Source organism: Falco naumanni, chromosome 7 (genome assembly GCF_017639655.2).
Source record: "Falco naumanni isolate bFalNau1 chromosome 7, bFalNau1.pat, whole genome shotgun sequence".
In the NCBI taxonomy this organism is placed as follows: Eukaryota; Metazoa; Chordata; class Aves; order Falconiformes; family Falconidae; genus Falco; species Falco naumanni.
In genome coordinates, this window is record NC_054060.1 from 38,056,099 (window position 1) to 38,079,909 (window position 23,811).

A 23,811-nucleotide genomic window follows, 5' to 3' on the forward strand; every position below is an offset into this window, starting at 1 on the left:
GGACTTGCAGATGGAGTTTCACTCTCACCACCAGAAGGCGAATGCCCAGCCAGAGCATGCAGTCCAGGAACGAGACCTGCCAAAGGGCTGCACCTGGGTCTTGTGCTTCTCAAGCTCTTCCTAACTCCACGTGCAGCCCAGCCTTGCAGGATCACCCCTGCAGTGCCATCCCAACTTCTACACAACTGCCTGGTGCCAGCACAGAGCTGCTATACATGTGTGCCACAGAAGCTCACCTGCCTCTTCCAAGTTTTCCACCAGCCTTTTGGAAAACCAAAGGCAGCATTTGCTTCCTGGAATATCTATGTATCAAGGAGGTAAAATTGTTCTTGAGTTACTCCAGCCGAGCAACTGGCACGTTTGCAGGTCTGCTCCCTGCAGCAGGAGGCAGTAGGGAGAAGATCAGGAAAAGGGAGATGGGGAAAGATGCAGCAAGAGGGGCAGGGCAGATTGCTGAGAGACAGAAAAGAAGGGGACATTTCTTGTGAAAAGAAAATAAGTCGGATTTTTTTGTTTTTGTGTTAATCTAGTCGTCCTGGGTCAAATTCAGTGGAGGCTGGCCAGCTTCCATTAGCTAAGCAGCCAGCCCACTGCATATTCCACTTGGGGATTGCTGTCCCGTTTCTAGAGGCCTTGAAGACACCTGCTAGAGCTCTCTGCTACCACAGCCAAACATTGCATATAACTACAAATATGTTTTGTTTATTTAAATGAAACTCTTAACAGACTGTAGGGCTTCTGGACTGATGTCAACAGCACTGAATCTGTTTACCCCAGGTGCAAAGAAAGCAAGGGCGCTTCCCTCCCTCAGCACATGGCAGGGCGCTAGCAGCAGAGGGGAAAACCACAGGAGGAGAGAGGGTAGGTCTGAAGGATCATAAAGGTCAGGAAGGAGAGATTTCAACCTCCCTGCCCCAGCTCCTTGCTATCCCAGAGGATGAGATCCCACGTTCGCTCCTGAACCTTAGATGCTGCTGCTTGGCATTAAGATCTTGCTAAGTGATACATTTTTAGGAGATTTTCCACTGCAGGAGTCTCCTTCTGGACCATGCTCCAGTATTTCTACTGCTCCCTAGCCCTGCACTCCAGCCATGCTGGATGGCTGGTCACAGACCAGCTGCAACTGTGGGATCCTAAGCTGCAAGGAGCCCTGCAACACAGCTCTGTAGGCATGTGGGATGCGGCACAGCTGCAGGGAAGTGTGAAACGGGTGTCCAAAGCATGAGTCACAGGCTCCTTGTGCACGCTGCACACCAGGGAGATAGGCAAGTCCTGTTTCTTCTTCTCTTTAACCATTGCACTCACTCACTGCTGTTTGGAGCTAGCTACTTCTTCCATACTTAGGCAGCACACCTTGCTCTGAGATAACCATGCTGCCAGGCAGATGATGTGTTTGGGAGGAAAGGGAAGGAGCAAGAAGTCTCATCTTGCGAAGAAGATTATGTGAATTTAACTCATTCCTGCAACATGAACATTTGGAGAGAAACACAAGTCCAGAAACCCCAAGTCTGGTGTTTAGACAAAAAGCCAAGGAGATCCTGGGAGCAAGGTGCCACGGCTGACAATCACAACCAGCGTTCCAGGAAGAAAGAACAGAAGCTGTGTGAGCGTGTCCTCACAACACCAAATATAACCCACATGGGACTCTAAAACATGTTAGAGCAGGAGTATGAATAGATGTTTAAATAGACTGTTATCATCTAGTACATCTCACAAATCTAATCAGAAGTAACTAATACTACAAAAAGTCTCTTGCAATGGCATCAGATGTAGCATTTAATAGTCAATTTGCAAAGGCTATCAGTTTCTTTCTCCCTTTCTGGATCTGTTTAGTTGACGCTTCCCATCAGATCCTGCTTCTGTCCTGGTCCGTATTTCCTTCAGTTTGCGACACGCCAACACCTCTGTCTCCTGTTTCCCCTTTTCTTTCACCTACCACAGCAACAACATCTCCAGGGTGTTTCTTTACTCACAGTGTTGGACTGTGGCAGATGCACATCTCTGAAGGTAAATACAAAATACCACCAAGTCTCCGGGTAGGCAAGTGTCCTTACCCGACCCCTGCCACCTCACCTCATTACTCCAGTGAGCTTCACCAACCAGCCCTCGAGGCTGCATAAACCTCGGACTGGATTCACGGAGCAGGACCCCAAGTTAACAAAACTGTCCAACAGAAAAATGACTTTGTACATTAGCTAAATTCAGCTGATAAAGCACTGAAGATGTGTCTAAGCCCTAAGCTATCACAAAGCTTTGAAGTACATGCTTTGAATTGAAGTATGCACTCAAGTTCTCTGTTAAACTGGGGTCCATGTCCTGATTTAAATCCAACTCTTCTCACCTAGCACCGAGCTCAGGGAGGCTAACTGATCAGCTGGAGAGCAAGACCTGTAGGATTTGCAAAATAAGGATCAGATCCCCTACCTCCCAAGGACAAAGGGGTTAAACTCATTAGTGTAAGATGTGCTCAAATACAAGTATAATGGAGGCAGTGTGAAATTTTGAAAATTAAGAGTAAACAGTCTGGCAAGTTAAGAAATTTTTATCTAAAATGCTGCTGTGCCTCATGAGGACATTTGCAGGCAGAACACGGTAGTAGTAGTAACAGTTACTTTTAAGCAGGAAGATGCACAGGTAACACCAGACACATTTAAATGTGTGTAGTTAAGGACTTGCTACAAAGCCTGCTGAAGCCAATGGATCTGAAAACAGTCATAGAACCCCAAATTTAGGTACCTTGTAAAAAAAAAATAATTCTGGATGCATTTTTGATCCATAACTGAAATCAGCTAAAGGGAAATGGTTTTCCTAATTGCATTTATCTGGAGAACCTTTTTGATTTAAACACTTGCATCGCTGTAACAATGTTATCTAATTTTGGCAGAGTAGAATAGACTGACTAAAATTAGGTTTGCAAACATGCACAGAGAGACACAAAGCTTCACATGACTCATTTACTTCACTAACTAAGAGCCTCCCTGATAGACTAATGGAGGAATCTTCAACAAAGATAGTAATTTTCTCAATAAAGGCAGAAGATTTAAAGTGACCATGTTATGAGCAATAAGAAAATACTGCATTTGCCCTGAGGTAGCACATTAATTTTCAAGGTATCTAGCAATAGAAAACCTCTTATCTGGAAAAAGTACATTTATATATTTTCCTGGAAAGGTAGTTAAATCTGAATGGAAGTGTTACAGCCTATATATCATTACCTCCTGCCACAGGTGGGCTTTGCTGGGAAGTCATAGTATAAAGCCGTGTGACATGTAAATATACAAGCAACTTTGTCCAGGCAGGGCAGTCCAAAAGAAAGAAACCTAAGTAGAAGCTGCTTCCTAAAGAAGAGTGTCTCAACCTTAGTAGGTTTACAACCCAGGAGTCTCATTATCCCCATTTTGCAGACAGTGAATCTGTTTTACCCAGTCACCCCAGTGCTAACACAAACCCAGGAAGAAATCCCAGGTCTTCCCAGGCGCTGCTCCCAACCCACTCACCACATTCCACCATCTCCTCTCCGAAACCCATCGCGACTCTAGGTCTCTATAACAGGGGTGGGAATCAGAATAAATCCAACAATGTTCTGCACTAAAATGCTGAAGTTGATGAGATCAGCACTTTCAACCTTAGTTTTTCAAACTCAGAGAAGAGCTCCTACATGCCGCACATACCTCATGCTCTCCAAAGGCTGAGCCAAGACACAACACTGCTAGAACAAGGCTCTTCTTATCAGTGCCTCTGAGACCATGCAAGCAGGCAGCAAGATTACAATAATCTGCGAGGCAGGGGGGCTCTCTGTGATAGCTTTTCCTATGACGCAGCACTCCACTCTGACAAGCAGGGCATACAATTGTTGCAATTTTGCTGCTATGAGAGCCCATGCTCAACTCCTAGGAACACCAAGTACTGGCAAGATGTGCAGATGTGGCACTCAGGGACACGGTTTAGTGGAGGACTTGGCGGTGCTAGGTTTATGGTTTGATTCAATGATCTTAAAGGTCTTTTCTAATGTAAATGATTCTATAATTCTATACATTCCAGAAAATTTGACCAGTTAATCAAAACAACACTGGGTGACAGACATCGCTGTAGGAAGGACAAATTGTTTCACAGACAAGGATGGTAGAAGGACAAGCGTCGTGCCCCTCCTGCAAACAAGAAGCGTGCCTTCAAGTTCTGTGCATACAACTCAAGATTCACCCTGGCACTAATAAAGCCGTGATCATGCCAATGCGGACCCTAAGTTCAGCTTAGCTGACTGATATCAGTCCAGATGAGTTTCATAGTCTCTGCATAACCCCATGCTGCTGGGGTGCATCAGGCAACAGTCTACTGATAGCCACCACCTCCCTACTGACAGCTGCAGAAGGTGTTACTAGCACTTCTGAAGTCAAGGACAGATAGCTGACAGGCAGGGAAGGCAGGCAGAGTGACAGCCCGGGGGCTAAAGGAGATGAACTGACAGCTGGCAGGGCTGAGGGAGGGATAAAAAATGATCCACACCAATGGAGGAAGCCTTGGAAGCTGAGACAGGAGGCTGGGGAAGAAGATGGAGGGATTTCCTACTTTCAAAAGGATTTGGAAGTCCTAGACTAAACTTTTCATGCCACTTAGCTACCTACCTTCTATTTCTGGCTAGACCCTGGGTCTTTATTACAGTAATGGCTTCAGATGGGGCAGCCTGAAGAGGGAATGGGAAAATCCCCACGATTGTTTTGTGCTATATTCCCACAGATACCACTGCTCTAGCGCCCCTGGTCCTCCCTTCTCCCACAGGCTCCTGGATGCCTTCTGTGAGGAAGCCTCACCTCAGGAACAAGGCAATGCAAAACTGCCCTGGTCTCTGAACTGTCAGGGCAGGCTATAAAGAGCTCCTGATGCTGGAGGCTGCACAATAGGACAGGCCTATATAAAGCAGGTTTGTCGTGATAAGAAGAAGGAAAGTTACTATTTAACTGGTTTAATTGGTGTAACTGGAGACACCATGCCTCTTTTTATTGCTACAGGAATATGAAATAGTTACATCTCATTTTCTCTCCCACCTTACACCCAGAAACATAATGGCACCAACATTTCACTTACTGGGAATAACTCCATTTGCTCTGCAAGCAAAAATTCAAGAAACTTTGTATTTTTTAAAATGAAAACTGAGATTAGACTTGACATTTAGAAGCTTCCACAACTGGCAGGCCCTAGGGCTGGGGACTTTGCAGTCCTGAGAGGGTAACCGTGCGAATTCAAAGAAATGAAGTGCGAGGAAACTGCATAAGTCGACCTCCTCTTCTGCAGCGGGGAGAGAAAGCCCAATGCTTCCATGCTTCGCTGGGCAGGCATACGTCAAAATGAGTAAAATATTACAACTGAGAGCCCAGTCTTCACAAGGAAACTCACTGAGGCAGCTGGTCTCCATCCCAGCTTAAGAATTCAACTCTGCTGGCCCCTGTAGAGGAGCAGGATCCTGACACAAGCACATTACCTTCAGCTTTATTTCCTTCTATGACTTCACAACCCTTCTTCTGTCTGCAGATGAATAAAACCTCTTTGCATAGCCGCTGCCATTTCATTTGCAGGCTTAGGCAGCAATCTCGCAGTGGGGAACTGAGTCCAGCAAGCCGGTGAATGCATCTTTTCTTTCTTTAAGGAAGTGCAACACAGCATTTTCTGCTAGCAAGAAGGCTCAGTTGTTCAGCAGCTTTTGAACACATGCTTCCAGAAGAAAAATATCTGCCACTATAATTAAAGGTAGGGTGCTTCACTAAGTATTTCTTTTGTCAGCCATTCATTTTTAAATGAGAATTTGTTGCTACATTATGCCATTTTAATATTGGATTGCCTTCAACCCGAACATCTGTGTACTTAACCAGCTGCTTTAAACAACTGCCTTCTTTAAAACTAAGTCAAATTAAAACTAAGCAAATTATGAGTTTTATTATAGCCAAATTTCACTGTGAAGTTCATTCCCTCCCATGCCATAGTTGGCAAAATGAGAATTATCAATTCGTTTCCAAATGAAACAAAAAACCAAAAAGCAAACCACTCTTCCTAAAGAGACAGCCACCAGTGCCTTATTACTTTGATAAAGATGTTAGCACAGTGGCATTAAAAATGATTTACATATTCATCTGCTTAATATTTGATAAGACAGTTGGAATCATGCCCCAGTATACAGTCAAGTTCAGTCACTCTGCAACTAGCAAGAACAGGGGAAGAAGAGACCATCTCCTGGAACACATAGGTAACTGTAGCCTTCACTTTAACACGGGCTTGGCTGGTTAACTATTGGCTTAGGATATTCACGTACACGTTTCAAAGCATGGCAGCACCCCTCTGCTGAGCGATGAGATGCACAAGCTTAGTCAGGTGTAAGAAGGGATATGGGATTTCTTCTCCTGGAGCCCAACTTTTAAAACAAAAAGAAGTGATCCTAGTGAGAAGGGATTTAAAACATAAACTCGATGTAATGGGCCCATCTGCCCAAGTTTTCAGAAAGCTCCATGTTTAAGCTGTTTGCTTTCATTATTCCCTGTTATTTCACTGGTTAATGAATTATAAGACAGACTCAGTACAGGAATAAAGTAGCACTGCATGGAAAAGATCCCCAGCTAGTCAATACAAAATGCAACAATTTGAGACACTGACAAGATGATGTCAACAGGAGCATTGGGATTACTTTCTTGAAGGGAATTTCCTTCTAGTGCTTGGGAACTACTGCACCAGTGAAACTAGGCTGGTCTAGGATGACATTTAAAACTAAACACTGCAGAAAAACAAGCGGTTTCAGGCAAATATCAGCTATCACAGCTTCATTAATTAATTGATTCAAAGCATAAAGACAGCAACACCCAACTGAGATGACAAAAGTTACGGACTGTCAATGTAAATCACAGACCAGGAGAAGCTCAGCATACACTTTGACATACCCACTTTTATGTTTCAGTTGTTTACTACACCAGGAACCTCCTTAAATCCCCTGAAATCCTCTCCATGACTTCTCCAGCAGCCCATAGATGTAGGTAGATCATGAACAGGTAGGTAGATCATGAACAAGGTTATCCTCATAGTCTTCCTCATTTGGAAGTCCTTACCCAAGCACAGGTAGCTCTATGGACTTTAAAAAACATCTTTATTTTGGAAATCTTTGTGACACCACAGCACTGACATTTCAGTGATTTAGGTGCTCTTACATGTCCAAAATAGAGCCAAAGCATAAAAAACACTTGCAAACTACAAGGCGCATCAGACAACTTAGCAGACAGGAAGGGCTTTTATAAATAGAATATGAATATATAAATAGAATTAGGAATACAAAGGGGCCTGCGGTAGTGCTTTTGGTACCCCTGTAAAGGTAGTCTTTAGATGGCTGTATAAGCATCACAGGCACTGCATTAGAAATACATTTCAATGAGAATTTAAAGTAAACTTAAAGAACAGAACATCCTGGGGGATGAGGTAAGCATCAGAGAAACAAAGACCAGAACTGCTAAACGTTGACTACAAGAGGGCATTAGGTGATCTTGTTTGAAGAGGTGCAATCAGAGCTGCATGAAACATCCCAGGTAACACTGAAGCCATTCTGTATTTTTCTGCTTGTAGCCCAAGCACAAGCCAAGTTCTGTCTTGACCAACACCACATTTTACAAAGGAGCTTATTTACTCCATTTCCTCAAATAAAAAGATGCGTTCAAGCAATAAACTGAATTCAAAGCTGTGATCTCACCCAAGTCAATGAGACAGTACCTGGGTCATTCCCACATTTGTACTCTAAAACTGTAATTAAATTTAATGGACATTAGAAAACAGGGGCCATAAACTGGAGTAAAGATGATAAGAAAATGAAAGCGCCACATGCAAAACCCCATTATAAAAAAAGTAAACTGCTGTAAAACACAATTTGGGCCAGATGACATATGAGAGCCACTTATGCTGTCCTGAGTTCTGCTTCACCTCACCCAGTCCAGATAACCTCTAAATTTCAGTTCTTCATTTGGACTCCCTTAAAATCAGGAGAAATAAAAATGTTTCCAGAGCATGCTTCATCTACTCCTAAAGTAGGTGGCTAAAACAGGTCAGATGAAACACGTTAGCAGCAGTTTTTTCTCTCCATTGATTACACAAGGTGTCTACAGGGACCAGGTTGGATGTAGACACTGGAGGGAAATGAAGCCCATCTCAGACATCTGCACAACTGCCTCCACAGCACTGCTTATCCTCTTATGGATGAAAGTGGGGCTAATTTCCACTGCAGAAAAAAGACAAAAGTAGAAGACAAGCAGCTTTCTGAAGAGTGATCTTGAATCTGAATTCCCAACAGGGCAAGGTATTTCCGTTTCAAACATCTGAATTGAGACTACGGGTTGAAAGAGGCTGAGTCATGATTCCTATTCCCAGCACTACATCTAATTTGGAATCTGACCTTTGACATGTCATTTAACCTTACTTTTCCTACTAACTGTAAAGTAGGAATAATTATTACAATTCTGCAAGAACACTGAGTCTTAATCGATAAACATCTTTAAAGCGTTCCGGGATTCCAGTGCCCTTCATCAAAACAGGGATACTATTAACTATTATATGAACACTATCATGATTACCATTACAAAGACAGCATTTATCTGATATTTATCTCTAAAACAGCTGAAATTAATTTGCAAATGCTTTTTTTGCACTGGTGTTGCAGTGGTATTGACATGCCTGTTTCTTTGGGATTTGTATCTTCTGATTTGACACTTTGCAAGTTTACCACCATGTTCCATTTTTTTGTTGCTTGTTAAAATCACGTACTAATGAAAAAAAATCATTCTTTGTTCTCTGTCTAAATATGATTATATATAAATAGATCTCTACATACATAAAAGCCCACACATTCCATATCAATATTAGCAGACAAATAGATTTGAATTTCGGTAATGTAAACAAATCTTCAGTCTTTTGCCAAATCTAATGGGCAGATATGAGTAACTCCTGTCTAGAAGCCACGCTTGAATCACTGTACGCAGTGACTTGGGCTAGAAATCAAAACAAAGTGTCACTGTCTCCATCCTCTGTTCTTACAACCCCGGCAAGGAGAGCCCAATGAAAGTGCTCACGTAATACAAACGCTTTCATTTTAATCTGAAAATGGCTTCCATTTACAGCACAATGTAGAAACGCAGAGATAAAAATATATAGACATATAAGTATGTACATGTATATATACACACATACAGTCATGTTTCAGAGGGAAGGCATCCTTGGACCAGAGAGACCCATGACAGCAGGGAGCCAGGACCTCCCTCACCAGCACCACTCAGGATTTGGGACACCTTGTACCATTTCTCTGGCTTTAACACATGGGTGAGTAACCTCCCTTTTCTTTGGCATTTGTGGATGAAAACATCTCTGCTCATTTTATTGTCACATAGTACCTCTTCACTGGGAAAGGCCATGGGACTGATCCTGCACACGCCCCAGCACCTTGCGCAGAGTGAAGAGGAGGAGTTCCTGTGGCTCGCAGAAACCCTGGGCATCCCATCGAGGTGGGCTGCTGGCTGTACATTGCCAAGCTGAGGAGAAGGTGACAGCAAGGAAAACTTTTGGAGGTGCACCAGTGCCAAGGCAGACTACTGCAGCCACACTCATGGCAAGAAAGATACACATTGCCGTGAAAGCAACCTGCTGACAGCAACAGGGACCAATTTCAGCCTCGTTACCAGTTATGAGGCACGGATTTCCTCCTGCCCCCACAAAGCTGTGATCACATCACTGCTCTGCTGCCCCTGTTTGTTTAAGCGGAGTCCCCCCTGCCCCCCGAGAGCAGGACTGTGCTCAGCGGGGAGCAGGAGCCCTGGCAGCCCCCTGCCGCGGTGCTCGCAGCCTGAGGCACAGCACCCCGTGCCCACAGGCACGCATGTACCCGTTCTGGCAGCAGCCGCACTAAATCTCAGCATTAGAGACAAATCCTCAGTTCTCCTGCACAACTGTCACAGTCAGATTTGATCCCCTGTCGAGGTTACAGAGATTTTGGAGCAAAGACCAGAGCCTGCACACTGAACACTGACTATGAAAAACCAGACTCCCCTGGCACATGTTCCCAGATGAAGGGCTTCCACTGATGCACATTTCTGGGGGTTCCAGCAAGCAGCAGTGTGAGGGGCTGAGATTCCAGCAAAGTCTGTGCACCTGCACCTCCTCGTCTGTCCACCAGCTCTGTCCCCACTTGCCTCAGCTTGCTTGAACATCAAAGTCAAACTCAAAGTGACAAGCAACACCTGTTTCCACAGCTATTTTCCACACCCAGCTACATTTAATCCTTGCTTCATTGCCTCCTTTAAAGTTTAATAATGGCTTCAGTGAGCAGTCTTAGTCAAGTTTCTGACTTTTTTATTTAATGCTTCCACGGCTGAGCTCAGACATCTGAAGGAATCTGTGTTTAAGTAATCTGCTCAACAGAGAAAGCCCTAGAAATATACTTTCTGCTCATCATCATCTTAAACCACAAGTGCAAAGCTGCAGTACGGTGTGTATTTTTCCACTGTAGCTACACAGTGGTAGGGTTTTGCTTCCCTTGCGTTGGATTTTCTCGACAGCTCCTCTACCAGATGGACTCAGTAAAGTATAAAATGGGATGTATGTCTCAAAATGCGTTCAAGTTTCTATTTGTGGTACCCATCAAAAGGCTCACATCATCCTTTTAGAGCACCAAGAAACAACTGAAAGTCCTGACTGAGTTCATAGATTAGTTGTTTTAATTTACTTACATGTAATTTACATGCATGAGATTTGCAGATGAAGATTTTAAAACCTCGGAGGTCCTGAGAAACCACCAGAAACTTTGATTTATGGGGAATTATGGGGAAAATGAAGCATGTACTTGGATCACAAAACACAGTGGGGAAACTGATTGGGGGAAAACCCCAAGAAGTAAAATGGTAGCAGGCTCTCCAACCTTGGTGGGACACCAAATGTGGCAATCCCTGTGCGTGGCAGCATGGCAGCAGCTGTGCGGCTCCTGCCTGCGCCCCCGAGCTGGGGCTGCCACCCTCAGCATCGCCTGGCCAGCCAGACTGACCTCAGATACTTCAGACGGAACAAATCAAAAAAGCAAAGCAAAACACATTCCAGACCTCAGAAACCAAACTGCACATCTACAGGGAAAACTGGTCCTTATCTGACCTCTTGCTCCCCCCTCACCCACGCAGGCAATGGCAGCCAGCTGAAATCCCCAGTATTTGGCAACTGAGGCTACCCTGACGTAGACCCACAGTCACACAAGCGTGGCTGGAGCTCAGAAGGGACGTGGGAAGCTGCAGTGAGCTCACACCCACATCCAGTGCTTGTGCACTTGCAGGCATGGATGTGGTCCTTTCTGGGGGGAGAAAAGTGTACCTGAAAGGAGCGCAACTGCAGCAGGAACTAAGGCGATGTCAAGCGCACTGCATCCCCCTCCGAACAACCCCTCCGTTCCCCAAGTCTCAGTGCTAGGGAATCACAGCATATTTCAAGATTGATTTTCTCTTACTTCAGCCTTCAAAACTAGGATATTGTTACATCTTTGTCAGCAATGTCAGAGTTTTCCAAAACAAATCAGACATCTTTTCCATGTAAAACTACCAAGATACCTTCCTCGTGCTGCACCCCGTGAGTACTTCATTTTCACTTTCTTCTGTAATAGGAAGATTTCTTTCTCCTCCTTTTCACACTGCACTTCATAAATTGTTTAAATAAATGCCTATCTTGGTTTAATGAGCCTCTGCTGTCTGAGTTTTGAAAATACCATTAGTTATATTGAGTAGGTAAAAATTACTATAGGGGAGCTACTGACATGAATGCATTACCTATTATTAGCACCAATAACCTTGTCTAACAAGCCAGTAAGCCTTTGAAGTGTCATCCTCGAGCTTTGAAGGTGATCCTTTTCCAAAGGTGGTGGTGGGTTTTCCCCCACCCTGTGTATTACAAAGTACTTGGGATTCCTAAATCATTTGCTGTTTCTCTTGCAACAGAGCTGTTCCAACACCGGAACAGGATGAGTCCAGTTGTACCATACAGCACACCTACATTTGACTCAACAGACTGCCTGACTTGCTTTAAAGCATGGTGGAGCTTGGGCTGTATTCTCTGTTTTCAAAAGACATAGAGCTATGGTGCAGTTATCTGGCTTATCTGGGACATGCATTTATTTATGCACAAGCCGTACTGTAACTGCACGTGACCTAAGGCACAGGCTCTAGACACGAACCTCTTTTTCTGGTGACAAGGTCATGAGCAAAATGCACTTCATTTGCTCTAACAGCATCCTTCTGGGTTATGAGTGATTTTTTTCTTGATTTTGTGCCTGTTGTGTGTGCTTCTGAAAAGGCTTTGACCACCACTGCCTACCTATACTACTCCGTCAACTGCAAACATTTACTGGTACATCTTACTGATGATGTAAAAATCACGCAGGAGATGTTGTAATTTGCCAGTTTTAGTGCGCTCTTGTGGAAGAAGTCTACATCTACTAGTCTTGTTTTCCCGCAACATGATGCAATGAAAAATCATGCATGTAAGAAAATAGCAGCTTCCACAATGTTAGGGTCAAAATGCCTGTTCCCTCCATTCTGCAATACAGACAGATAAGTCTAGAATCACATTTAGCACTGAAAAAGAAACATACATTTTCAAATAATGCCAATATTCCACATCTATGTGAGCCTTTAAAGACAGAGGCCAATTTTCTACATAAATAGTGTCCAGCTGGTCCTCCTGCCTGGAATAATCAGAGCAGATACATGCCCTTGTGAAAATCTCATACATGTAAAATGATTTTTTCTTGATTTTTGAAATGTGGTTCTTAGATCTCCCTTCCCCAATTAAAAGAAGAATGTGACTTTGATGTCAAATAATTTGCAATGGATTTCAAAAAGAGCCTTATATGTTACTGACATTTTAATGTGACTTTATAATAGCCCCTTGCCAAACAGCAGCAAAGCTGCGATAGCTGGGCAGAACAGCGTTAACTACATGAAATGCAGTTAGCACGAAATGACATCAAAAAGTGCTGTCTCATCAGAGCAAAGACAATCTGTGGAGACAAGGTTTGCAGGAATAGTTCTTTTATTAGACCAGTTCTCACAGTCAGAAGAAAGGACAAGCTTTTTGATGCAAAACCCTCCTTCAGTTTGAAACAAAAGTTTCAAACACCTCTTTTCCTAAATTTTTATCTGTCTTTTTCTCCTTTTATTTCCTTCAAGCTTGTTTTTCCCCCTCTTTCCTTCTCTCCCACAGACAAATTTAGTGGGTAATTAGTCTGAGGTTTTACACCATTGCTAGCAATTGAAACTTTAATGAAAAAAAAGCAGAATTTTTACTTCAGAGAATTATCCTTCTTCTGGGTGGCTTCAATATTTTCTTAATTTCTTTGTTTGAAACTTCCGTTTCAGATCTGCAAAGGGCTTGTGTAATCATAAGCTTGCCTGTTTTCGCCAATTAAAGAAGTTGGTTTAATAAAAGATATTCCCTCTCCCTTTGAACACTGCCTCATTTATATCCCTAGACCGTGACCGCTACAACAGCATTACAATCGCATGTTTTATGGAAATACATCAGCTTCCATAAAAGACAGCACAATCTCTCAGCCTAAGACACTTGCCTAGGATATGGGCAATCCAGATTATAAACCAACTCTGTGTGATTTTCAGAATGATTTTTCATCCCAAGCCATCCAGAATCAGGCACAGTAGAATTCTAATTTAAGTCTTCGTATCCTGAACCAACATGGGGACACCACGGTGCCCAACTAATTCATGCCAAAACAGTCGTACTACAATGGAGAATATCAAAGCATGTGTTTTCACCAGAGAACAGCTAGAAAATTTTTATTCTCATACAGTTTGAGATTCAGTCCCTCAACTCTACACCTCTGAAACACAATCACCCGTGAGCCCAGCCTAGCAATCACCTTTGCTGGACCGCTACCACCCAAACCTCATGGCACTTTGCAATATCAGCTCCACCTGCTACACACATCTCTGGCCTCGTAAAGTTTTCCTCTACATTCCTCTCACTCGGGTCACTTCCCTTCTTCTTCAGAGTTCAGTTTTGCTTTCATCGCACCTAGGTGGAAAGAAATGGGCTATTTCACAGACATCATTCTCCTTACCTTCCCCTGCTCCACCCTAGCTGCAATGAAGGAAAAACAAGTATCAGCTTTCTCTAACTGCTTTGGAAAAGTAATACCGCAAACACCCAACGAGCAAATTTTTCTTCTCATAACCTTACCTGAGCCACATTAGTCTCTAGCAGGAGGGGGCAATGGTTTCTAAAGGGCATGGACCCAGCAGTGCTATGCAGTCCAAAGCATGAAACTAACCCCATGTTGCCCCTGGGTGGCATGAAGAAGCTTTCCAGCTGCTGGTCAGTTAGTAATCTGCAACTACAGATATCACCTTAAAGAGAAGAAACTAAACATTTTATTTTAATTCCCTGTAATCTTGTGAGCCAGCACAGCTGCATAATAATATGAAGAAAGTTCAACATTCATTTTGGACACTGATTTTTCAGCTGTGTGTGTATATTAGCAAACCTTCAAGCAGCTTTGTATGAGCCACTTAAATCATGGGGGTTTCAACGTCATTTTGCAGGCAGCTGATCTGAAACACACAAGGTTGTATGATCCCAAGCTGTGAGAAGCAAATGGACACACCTTACCCAGAAAGTCTCCAAGGACGCAAGGCACCAGGCTTGCAAAAATCTTACAACTAAAGGAGGGTTTGAGATACAGCTCTGGGCACAGGCTTTTGTGTAGGAATGGCAGGGAGCAACTTTCCCTAGTTTCTGCCTGTCCTCACAGAAAATCTCAATCGGAGAGTGAAAGGCTCATTCCTTAAAAGCACAGCGAGGTCCTCAGCTGAAAAGTGCTTCTAGTAATGAAGCATCAGTGTCAGTGGGTTTTTCCCCATAAGCACCATATCTTCTCCACCTCTAGTTGATGAACATAAAGCTTATGAGGATGGAGTTTGAGCTGATGCTATGTGTAGTCAGGTTCTCCTAGCAGCAGATTTGTGAGGTCCCACTCTCCCTCCTGTGCAAAGAGAGAGGCATGGGTCACCCTGTCCAGCTCTGTACCACTGATTCCTGCAGGAATCAAACCAGCTCCCAGGAGAACAAGGTCAGTCAGGAGTCCAATCCAACTTATGTTAGAATAACTATTAAAAAATGTTTTCCCCTTCAAAGGCAATGATGAGCTTCAAGGACTAAAATGTATCATAGGAAGAAGCCTCCATATCCTGTATCTACATTATGAAGAGCAGAAATAGTGAGACCAGCAGTTTGATCTGTTTGCCCTTGCTGCACCAGAAAAGGCAAGAGGGAAGATGGACATCCTTGCCACCATGTATCTGAAGTTAAGGGCAGGGACAGGGATAATCAGCATCTCTGGAAGACACCAGGATAGTGAAATCAAGCATCTACCCCTAAGAAGCTGACGCTGTAGGTAGAAAGCAGTGGGTGGGCAACAGCTGTTTTCCATGAAAATTCAGTTAAAGTGCTGCAAATCTTTATATACTTTACACTAAGGCTTAAAAGAAGCAGGCAGGACTGTGAATGACTTGCTCTAATGGATGCCCACAGGTGGATTTAAAAATTATCATAAATTCTGTTCTTTAAAGAAACCATCTGTACTCATGTGTTTGTTTGCATTTTAAAGATTGACATCAATTTCCATGTGTCTTGATAACTAGCTTCAGTTCTGAAAAGTGTGTCTGAATCCTCATTAAACAACAGCAGCCACTTCTTGTTTGTGAATATTACTACAAGGATGGTTAAAAGAAGAAGGGGGTGGGGGAAACATGTATAGGGGATGAGAGAGACAACAGTGGAATGCAAAAACAAGTTACCACGCCTAGAAGGCAAAGGGAACAGAGAGGAAATTTCTTGGGTTTGCAAATGAATTACACCGCAGCAGATCTCAGGTAGCCTAACCAAGCCTCTAGCACCAGTGAGCCTGTTGCTCTGTAGGGTGTACAGCTGGACTGGAGAAAAGATGGGAACGCTCCACACTTCCACAGACAGCCCCATGTTTCAGGCACTATATACACACCCCACAGACAATTTACATTGATTTTAATGTGACTGGAAATTACCTCCTAACACAGACACCAGAGCTCCTCTAATCCAGTGAATATCCTGAGATAAAACTCCTTTCATATTTATATCTGGAATAAGATTATACTCCCAGGCACCAGAATATTTTCCCCTTAAAATCTGGCCAAACCTAGCTTCGCCATCTCTAACAAAGAATCTCTAGCTATTTGCCTCTTCAGGAGAAATATTACAACATAGCCACTCTGAGAATAGTCTCTGTTTACCTTCATTCCCAGCAATGGTATTCTCACATTACTTCCTCAGAAGTATTTCTCCCCTTCTCTTCAAATGTCTCTGTGCTAAACCACTGAAATATGTGGCAACTGCAGTGTCAGTTGTCACAGGGAAAAATATGTCAGCAAAAACATTTGATTCAATCTGCTGTTTAAGGAAGCAACATTTCCTCAGGGCGTATGCCTTGTGTGGATAAATAACAACTGTCCAAAAATCGAGGATCTAAAATCAATCTCAAGTATCAAAGGGCAGATTTCAGCCAACTACCTTCAGCAAAAGGAGAACGCAAAACTAGTTCCTTTTTCTCCTGTTTTAATTTGGTGCAAGTTTGTTTCAGAACCAGCCCATAAAATTTGGCCTCTTGGTCACAAACTGAAGGGTGAATTCCTAACTGAAGAACAACGCGAAGGGTATTATGGATCTCACAGGAGCCTTAACTTGCCCCCCCCAGGTACACACATTTTCTCTTATGAGATGCATCGTATGGAATATTCACATTCGCAATGCAATGACTAGACTTGCCAATTCCTGCATGTGTTCAAAAGCTTCTGCCTCAACAATGTATTTTTATTAAGTTTTGTGTTCAATTTCCCTGTATCCACATAAGGACAAAAAAGAGGAACACAGGCAGCTGGTTCACTGGTGGACCTCGCCCATTGAAGAGGAGGTGCTGAGCGGCGGAGGCTCGGCACGCCTGCAGCGTCACTTGTCCGCTGAAGATGAGCTGCCCGCTTTAAGCTTTTAGGTTGACGCATTTGTGGTTATTTATTAAGTACCTACGGGGTACTTTGAACATGACCACACAATTGGTGAGTTCAGCCATGCAGGTTAGAAGGTGCTGTGATCTGCAACTGATTATGGTATGCCAAAATCCCATCCTTGGGTTTTCTCCATCTCAAACTTGTTTGCTTCCTTTCATTTTAACAACTTTTGACTTCGACAACAATTACTCCCTGTTTTTTTTCTCCCTCTTGTCAGAAAAGACTAACCGCGCTAGTTGGTGTGTTTTGCACTAGCTGCTCCATCTAACCTGGGAGGTCAGAGCTTGAAAGAACAATTTGTTTCACTTCTCCATAGCACTGCAATCCCATTACTCTCTCCACAAAAGCTACACTCTTGCAGCAACTGAAATAGTGCTTTGGCAATTCTCCTGATGCTTCTTGCTCATCAATATGATCATATTTCTTATAGAAAAGAACAGCAATCTTCTGTTGTTTTTAAAGAACAATTTGTGATGCAAGCAAATTCCTTGTGCCTCACCTACAGCTTCCTAAAGTTGCTTGGTTATTCAAACTGCAGTTGCACTTCTGAAAATTAGGGTTATTCCAAAGGCCTCCTCCTTAGGAATTTTCATCAGGAAAAGCCACAGGAGACAAACTTGCATCCCTTTGGAGTACCAGCCTTTTGTCCCTTCCATAAATCATCTTGCTGGTTCTTTGGGGGAGGGAGAAGGAAAACCCACCTGCCTTCAACTTTTAATATTATGTCCACCTTTACAAAATGATCGTGCTCGCCCTTTATACTGTTCTTTAATAATAAATGTGCCAACTACTCTGGAGGTACCGTGATGCGGTGAGTGCTTCAGCCTAAGTCAGAGCAGGAGTTTGATGGGCACATCCCATCAGAGTTCATTTTTGCAGAATCATATTCAAACCAGAATTCTCAAATTTGGGGTATTCAGCCTTTTGTTTGGCAGCAGTGAAAGGAGAGGTTTAGGTATCAGAATTCCTGGGTGCTGGTCCAGGTCCACAGCTAATCTCAACGATGAAATGCTTATAGGCAAGGTAAACTCAATGTCTGCATTTGCTCAAAGACCCAGGGGATGAGCTAGTCCCAGGAGGCACTGCCTGGCTGCTGCTGCTGCTTTGGGGATCTGCAGGTGAGCGGCTCCACATGCGTCACAGTACCCCAACGCTTCACGTTCATTTTGACCTTTGCTTTCTATTCATCCGTGGGTTTTGTTTCCTCTGTTCAAAGCCAGGTTATTTTGAGACTCTCATTTTCCTTCCTGTAGCATTTTCAGGTTTGCTCGGTGGATGGGGGAATAGAAGATGCAGTTAAAAATACTGCGATGCCACGGTGGGCGGTGTAGCAGAAATAGACAGACACTAGCTCACTGCAAAGAATACCAAGTAATAACCCAGAAAGATAAAGGCATGGCAACAAAAGAAGAGAAAATGCATTTGTGTTCTGCTGCTAGGGAGCTAAATCTGGACTGAAGATACCAAATGAGGAGTACCGCTCGTGGCCAAGCGTGCCATCCTCCTGTTGGCTTCACATGCAAAGTCACCTTACAACAGTGCCGTCAGCAGGAGCTCATAAAAACGTGGCTGATGAACAACATTACCTCCAGTTATAAACAAAATGTATGTGAGCTTTGGGGTTTAATGAAGATGATGCAGAAAATCGGTAAGAAAATGGACCCAACTGGCGTTACATAGAAACCAGCAGCCTGTATAAACCGAGGAGAGGCTTAGCTCCTCTAACCCTCGCTTGAAAAGCAAGCTCAGTTTTCCCAAGAGGAAGATAAACCAAGCTTGGCCGATACAAGTACCTATGCGATTATGTGATGGAAGTACACCCTATTTTTTCTGAGGCTTAAGTCTCTGTTCATCCAGCCAGTGACCACAGGGTTAATACTTCATCCCAAAGGGCTTTACAAATAAGTGTTCCACAAACAGCACACCGGGGTCATTTATAGCCCTTAAGTGAGACACTCCTGCAGAGCAGTCCGGCGGCTGCTTAACACTTCATAAAAACACCCCGGCATCATTTTGCTGGGGAAGTGAAGAAGTTGCATCAAACTGAAACTGCCAGGGAACTCAGGCAGCCAGACTGCAGCGACGTCTCTTGGCATTGGGCCAGGGTGCCACAGCCCCCACTGCCCAGCCGGGGAGTCCTGCAGGTCTTTAAGACCTTGCATGGAGGCAGAAAGAAAAAGGCAGAAAAGCGCAGACAAATGCTGTGCACACGGGTCTGCATGAGCAGCACCGGTGGGGTCACCACTTCTCCAGCTACCTGGGTACTCAAGCCCTGTAAGTGCAGTGAAAGATGGAAACAGCCACGCTTCTGCAGCATGCACGTGAGCACCCACTTCAGGTCAAAGTCAAGATGAGACATGAGTGCAATCTTACGTTTTATGCACATGGAAAATGGCACCTCTAAAGAGTGTGGGGTCACCAGGGACCAGGGGCCATTAGTCCAGAGGAGAGTGCCATCTACTGCTTCATCAACTTTGCTTCCAGGAGCCCCTGGGAGCAAGACTTCCACCCTGCTGCTCAACTAGATCTTTTTTTTGTCTTTATATTGCAAGATATGTTTTGATCCCATCAAAATATAATATAGCCACAGGCACAAGAATAATCATACCATTAAAAAAAAAAAAAAAAATCAGCATGCAGATACAACCTTAAAAAAACACCACGGAAATGTATAATAAAATAAATGCCATTTAAATGCCGCTATACAGAAACCACAGCCAGTGCAGAAGATTTAAAAGAAAACGTCTGGAGGTCTTCACATCAAATGTTAACACTATTTTCAAACCAAGCCTAAGAGAGGATGACAAGTAATTTAATAAGCCTAATGGGAGTGTAATCAGCATTTGACCATTCTTGCCATAAAGGCAGGTGTCTTCCTGGACCAAGATGTCTAGGAAAGCCACTGAAAGACAGAAAAGGCTTTTAAAACAGAATTTTTAAAACAGCTTTTTTCTTCTTGTGTAGATTTATTGAGAGTTTCACTCTATTAAGAATAGGACCCAACCAGCTGGGTGAAATACAAACAACTCTGTGGGTACAGTAAGTGGCACAGTAAGTTTGGGGACCACTTGCAGCTTAATTTACTGCCAACCATCAGTAATGTCAAGATTTCAAGCATCTCCTGAAAGCCCTATGACAACTGCAGTTACACAGCATTATCTTGTCTTCCAGTAAAATCTTTTCCCTCACACAGCATCGTACTGCATTTCACAACAGGAGAAGTATGCATGGTCAGTCAGCCTGTATCTCCTCACCCCTTATGGCTGGAATCAGGGCGTCTGGGGGAGCGGGGGGTGTCCTGTACCTGCTTTTACTGCTTTTGACACCACTCCATTCCACACAGAACCGATCTCCAATTCACGAAATAAGGGAAATTGCCAATATTGTAAATGCTTTAACAAAAGGCAGAAAGAATGTTAGTAATATTTCATCTGAGGTTACAAAGTTTAATTTGAAAATATTTGGTACAGAATGCTCGTTCATATACAAAGAGAATCCATCCTCTCTTCTAGTTACACACTTGGTCAAACAATCTCTGGTTTTGAATTAAAAAGGAAAGGGTATTTTTAAGGTACATTATATTAACGATATACAGACAACCATGTCATGAGATGATCCCTAATGCTATAACAACGTCACCATTTTATCTGGACAATTTTGTAACAGGAGTTCTAAGAGCTGAACACATTAAGCAAACCAATTTTTTCAAAAAAGTGAGAAACCCCCTACCCCACAACTACTGACCAGAATTTTTTCAAGTCCAATACTGTTTTATTGCAGATAAAATAATTAGCTCAGTGAGGACAGAAATGCTGTTTCACATCTTCAAAAATGTATCACGGTTTTAAGAGACCTCAATACTTGCATAAGAATGGAGTTATATTGGGGGTGGGGATGGAGGAGGAGAGGGGGCAGAGGCAATACTGAGCAGAACCAATATCAAATAAAAGGTGCTAATTTTATACCCTTAACAATCACAGTTGCTCAAATGTTTGCAAACAACAAACCAACCCCCAAAAAACTTCACCATATTGTTATTTTAAACGTAATTCATAAGGAATTCTGCAGCTACAAGATTATGAAAAAAACATGTATATTCTGCAGCAGCAAAAAATATGATCCTATACACAATCCAAGCATCAATTTTCTCTATCATAATCAGTATTCTATCTCGAAGGAGCATCTGTCAGATTCTCCAGAACTAAAAATAGCAAAGACCCTTTTAAACAGAACAGTTTCTGGTTTATATTTATAACTACACTGTACTCGCTGCTTCTGGCTGTTCGGCGATGAAATTTGTGCAAGATATAATCAATTACCCAGCTTTGCACTTCATCATGCAGTTAGCTACCGTTACCTGCATCTTACCCTTCAAGCACTTCTCCCCATGCATAGGGTTGAGGTTTTAAAAAGCAATAAATATTTGCACATTGAAGAACTAACTGTAGAGCTGACTGACATTACACAGCAAAAACCTTGTGAGAACAAAAACCAAGCACACTGATGTATAAAACAGAGAGCCTACCTGAATTCTTCAAATGCATACATGGCCTAGTAACTACAAAAATGCTCTGAAATTTAAAATAATCTTCTTAACGTGCAGGAGGACCATTTAGTTTGTCAAACTGCAGCAAAATGCATAATGATGAGACAGTATATTTGAAATATTCTGAAGAGAAAGGGTATGCAGATACTGGCCTGCAGCCTACAGCTCAGCCAGCTGCTGACAAGCAGCAGCTAACAGGGAAAGGCGATAGAGTACCATGTGATCATTCCTGCAAGTCTGATTAATGCAGTATACTCCAAGAATACAAGGCTGATATCTTTATTATTCAAGCCAAATAAGTCAAATACTGTACACGACGAGCTCCACAGCTGAATTATCATTCACATGCTACATCAAAATCAGCAAACGCAAGCAGAGGATACTAAAAACTAAGTATATGTCATAACCGAAGAGATTAATTAGGCCCATTCAAGCTGGTTTTCTTACCTTGTAGTGATATTTTAGTCTGTTTTTATTCATATAAACCATCAGTGATGGAACAAAAGACTGCAGCCACAAACCTCCCCTTCCATGAACGCCAGAACATTTAAAGTAGTTTATCTGCTAGAAATCATTTCCTCTGTAGTCTATCCCCAACCACTTTAACTCCTTCAGCCCTGAATTCGTTGCCATAAATCCTATTTGCAGTGCCATGTGGGCTTTTTAGGGTTTACAGGGTTAACACCAAGAAATCGCAGCAGTGCAACTGAATGAAGCGGGATAAGAGCCAAAGGAGCCATATCTGCGAAATCAAAGAAGGGAAGATAGGAATGAGGAAAGTTGAGAATTTCGTGGCATTGCAGTGTGCAAGCAAAGATGCTTCAGCTGCCTAGCAACAGCGCACGCAATCTCCACGGCAACAGCGCAGGGAGCGCTGGGGTCAGAGCATCGCTGCTGCACAGACGCCCAGGGGTGATAAACCGGAGCCAGCCTCCCCCAGTCCAGCCACAGCAACTCCGTGCCAGCTGCTCCGCACTGGTGGCACATGCCCCAGTGCCAGTGGGGAGAACGGGAGCAACAAGGCAGCCCGGGCTCAGGGGTGAAGCTGGCACCTACCCTGCGCAGGGCAGTCCCACCAAAGCGAAGCGGAGGATGGAAGCACATGGGCATGCTCCTGGAATAGCTCAGTGATGGACAATGCATCTGCTCCTCTGACATAACGTGGCCTGGCAGCATCGCACACCCTAAACACAGCTCACAGTGCAGGGCAACAGATCCCAAAACACCAGAAGCCAGAGCTCATCATCCCCATAGCAAGGCCCCTGGAAATTTTGGACGTGTAAGAATCACAGGCTAGATGAGTGCCATTATCCGTTCGCTCCGAGATTACATGGGTCTTGTTCATGGGAGAAATCAGGGAGACTTTGCCAAGGCTGCCGGCAGCCCCAGCTGAACCCGGCAGTGTGCTCAGGGGGGGCAGGAGGAGGTTTCACTGTGCTCACACCAGACCAGCCTCAGCATCTCTGCCATGATAGCGTGCAGCCACTTAAGGATGCCCAGCGTAGGCCAGGCAGAAGGGGAACTTGCCTGCTGGCTGGAAAGCAGATCAAGGGGGAGGACTGCTGGAAATGACAGATTCCAAACCTGGGAAATCAACCCTTCACCTGGGAGGGAGAGATAACGGGGAAGTGGGAGAACAGGCTGCCTGGGAAAGTCAGGAGGAGGCAGCAAATTCAAAGTCACTCTGGGGCTGCTCCCCACCTTGATTTGCCTTTTTTTTTACTCCTAGGGCTGGTTTCCAGCACAAGGAAAGAGTTGCTCACATGGAGAATTTTGGATGGAGCCTGAAACATCCAGGCCCAAGTACAGCTCCTAAGGTTCACTCTGCTCTAGGACAGTGGCCACCCCACTGAGCCACGGGATTTGGAGACTGGAAAAGCATCCAAGGTACAGAGAGCCACATCTCCTGGACGCAGTGACAGGCTGCGGTACCTGTGGCATCTGAACCCACAGCTCTGAAAAATGTAGGTAGAAAGGGCTGGAGTGAAAGGGGAAGGTATTCACGGCAAAACCCCAGCACTGGAATCAAAGAAAATCCACATTTATTTGGGACATGGTGTGTTTAATGTAGTAGCGACCTTGGGTTTTGTTTTATTTCCTTTTATACAAATGTGATAGTATTAAGTGGCAATAAAGGCACGCTGTAGGAACACATGCAGTCACACCATC

At 43.7% G+C, this 23,811-nt stretch overlaps 1 protein-coding gene across 4 annotated transcripts in view; it reads right to left on the reverse strand.

The window, feature by feature from the left end:
• The window catches only part of EVL (Enah/Vasp-like), a 132,222-nt gene extending 110,114 nt beyond the window's left edge, over positions 1 to 22,108 (reverse strand). The window contains exon 1 of one of the 4 annotated variants that reach the window (XM_040600396.1): positions 22,090 to 22,108. Coding sequence is in view for 3 of the 4 variants with exons in the window: in XM_040600398.1 (XP_040456332.1) it covers positions 21,622 to 21,644 (23 nt within the window). In the remaining variant the exon portion in view is untranslated. Of the gene's footprint in view, positions 1 to 21,621; positions 21,849 to 22,089 lie in introns of those variants that run through there. The other 3 variants (XM_040600398.1, XM_040600397.1, XM_040600394.1) reach the window with 3 other exon arrangements.
• Between the last annotated feature and the right edge of the window lie 1,703 nt (positions 22,109 to 23,811).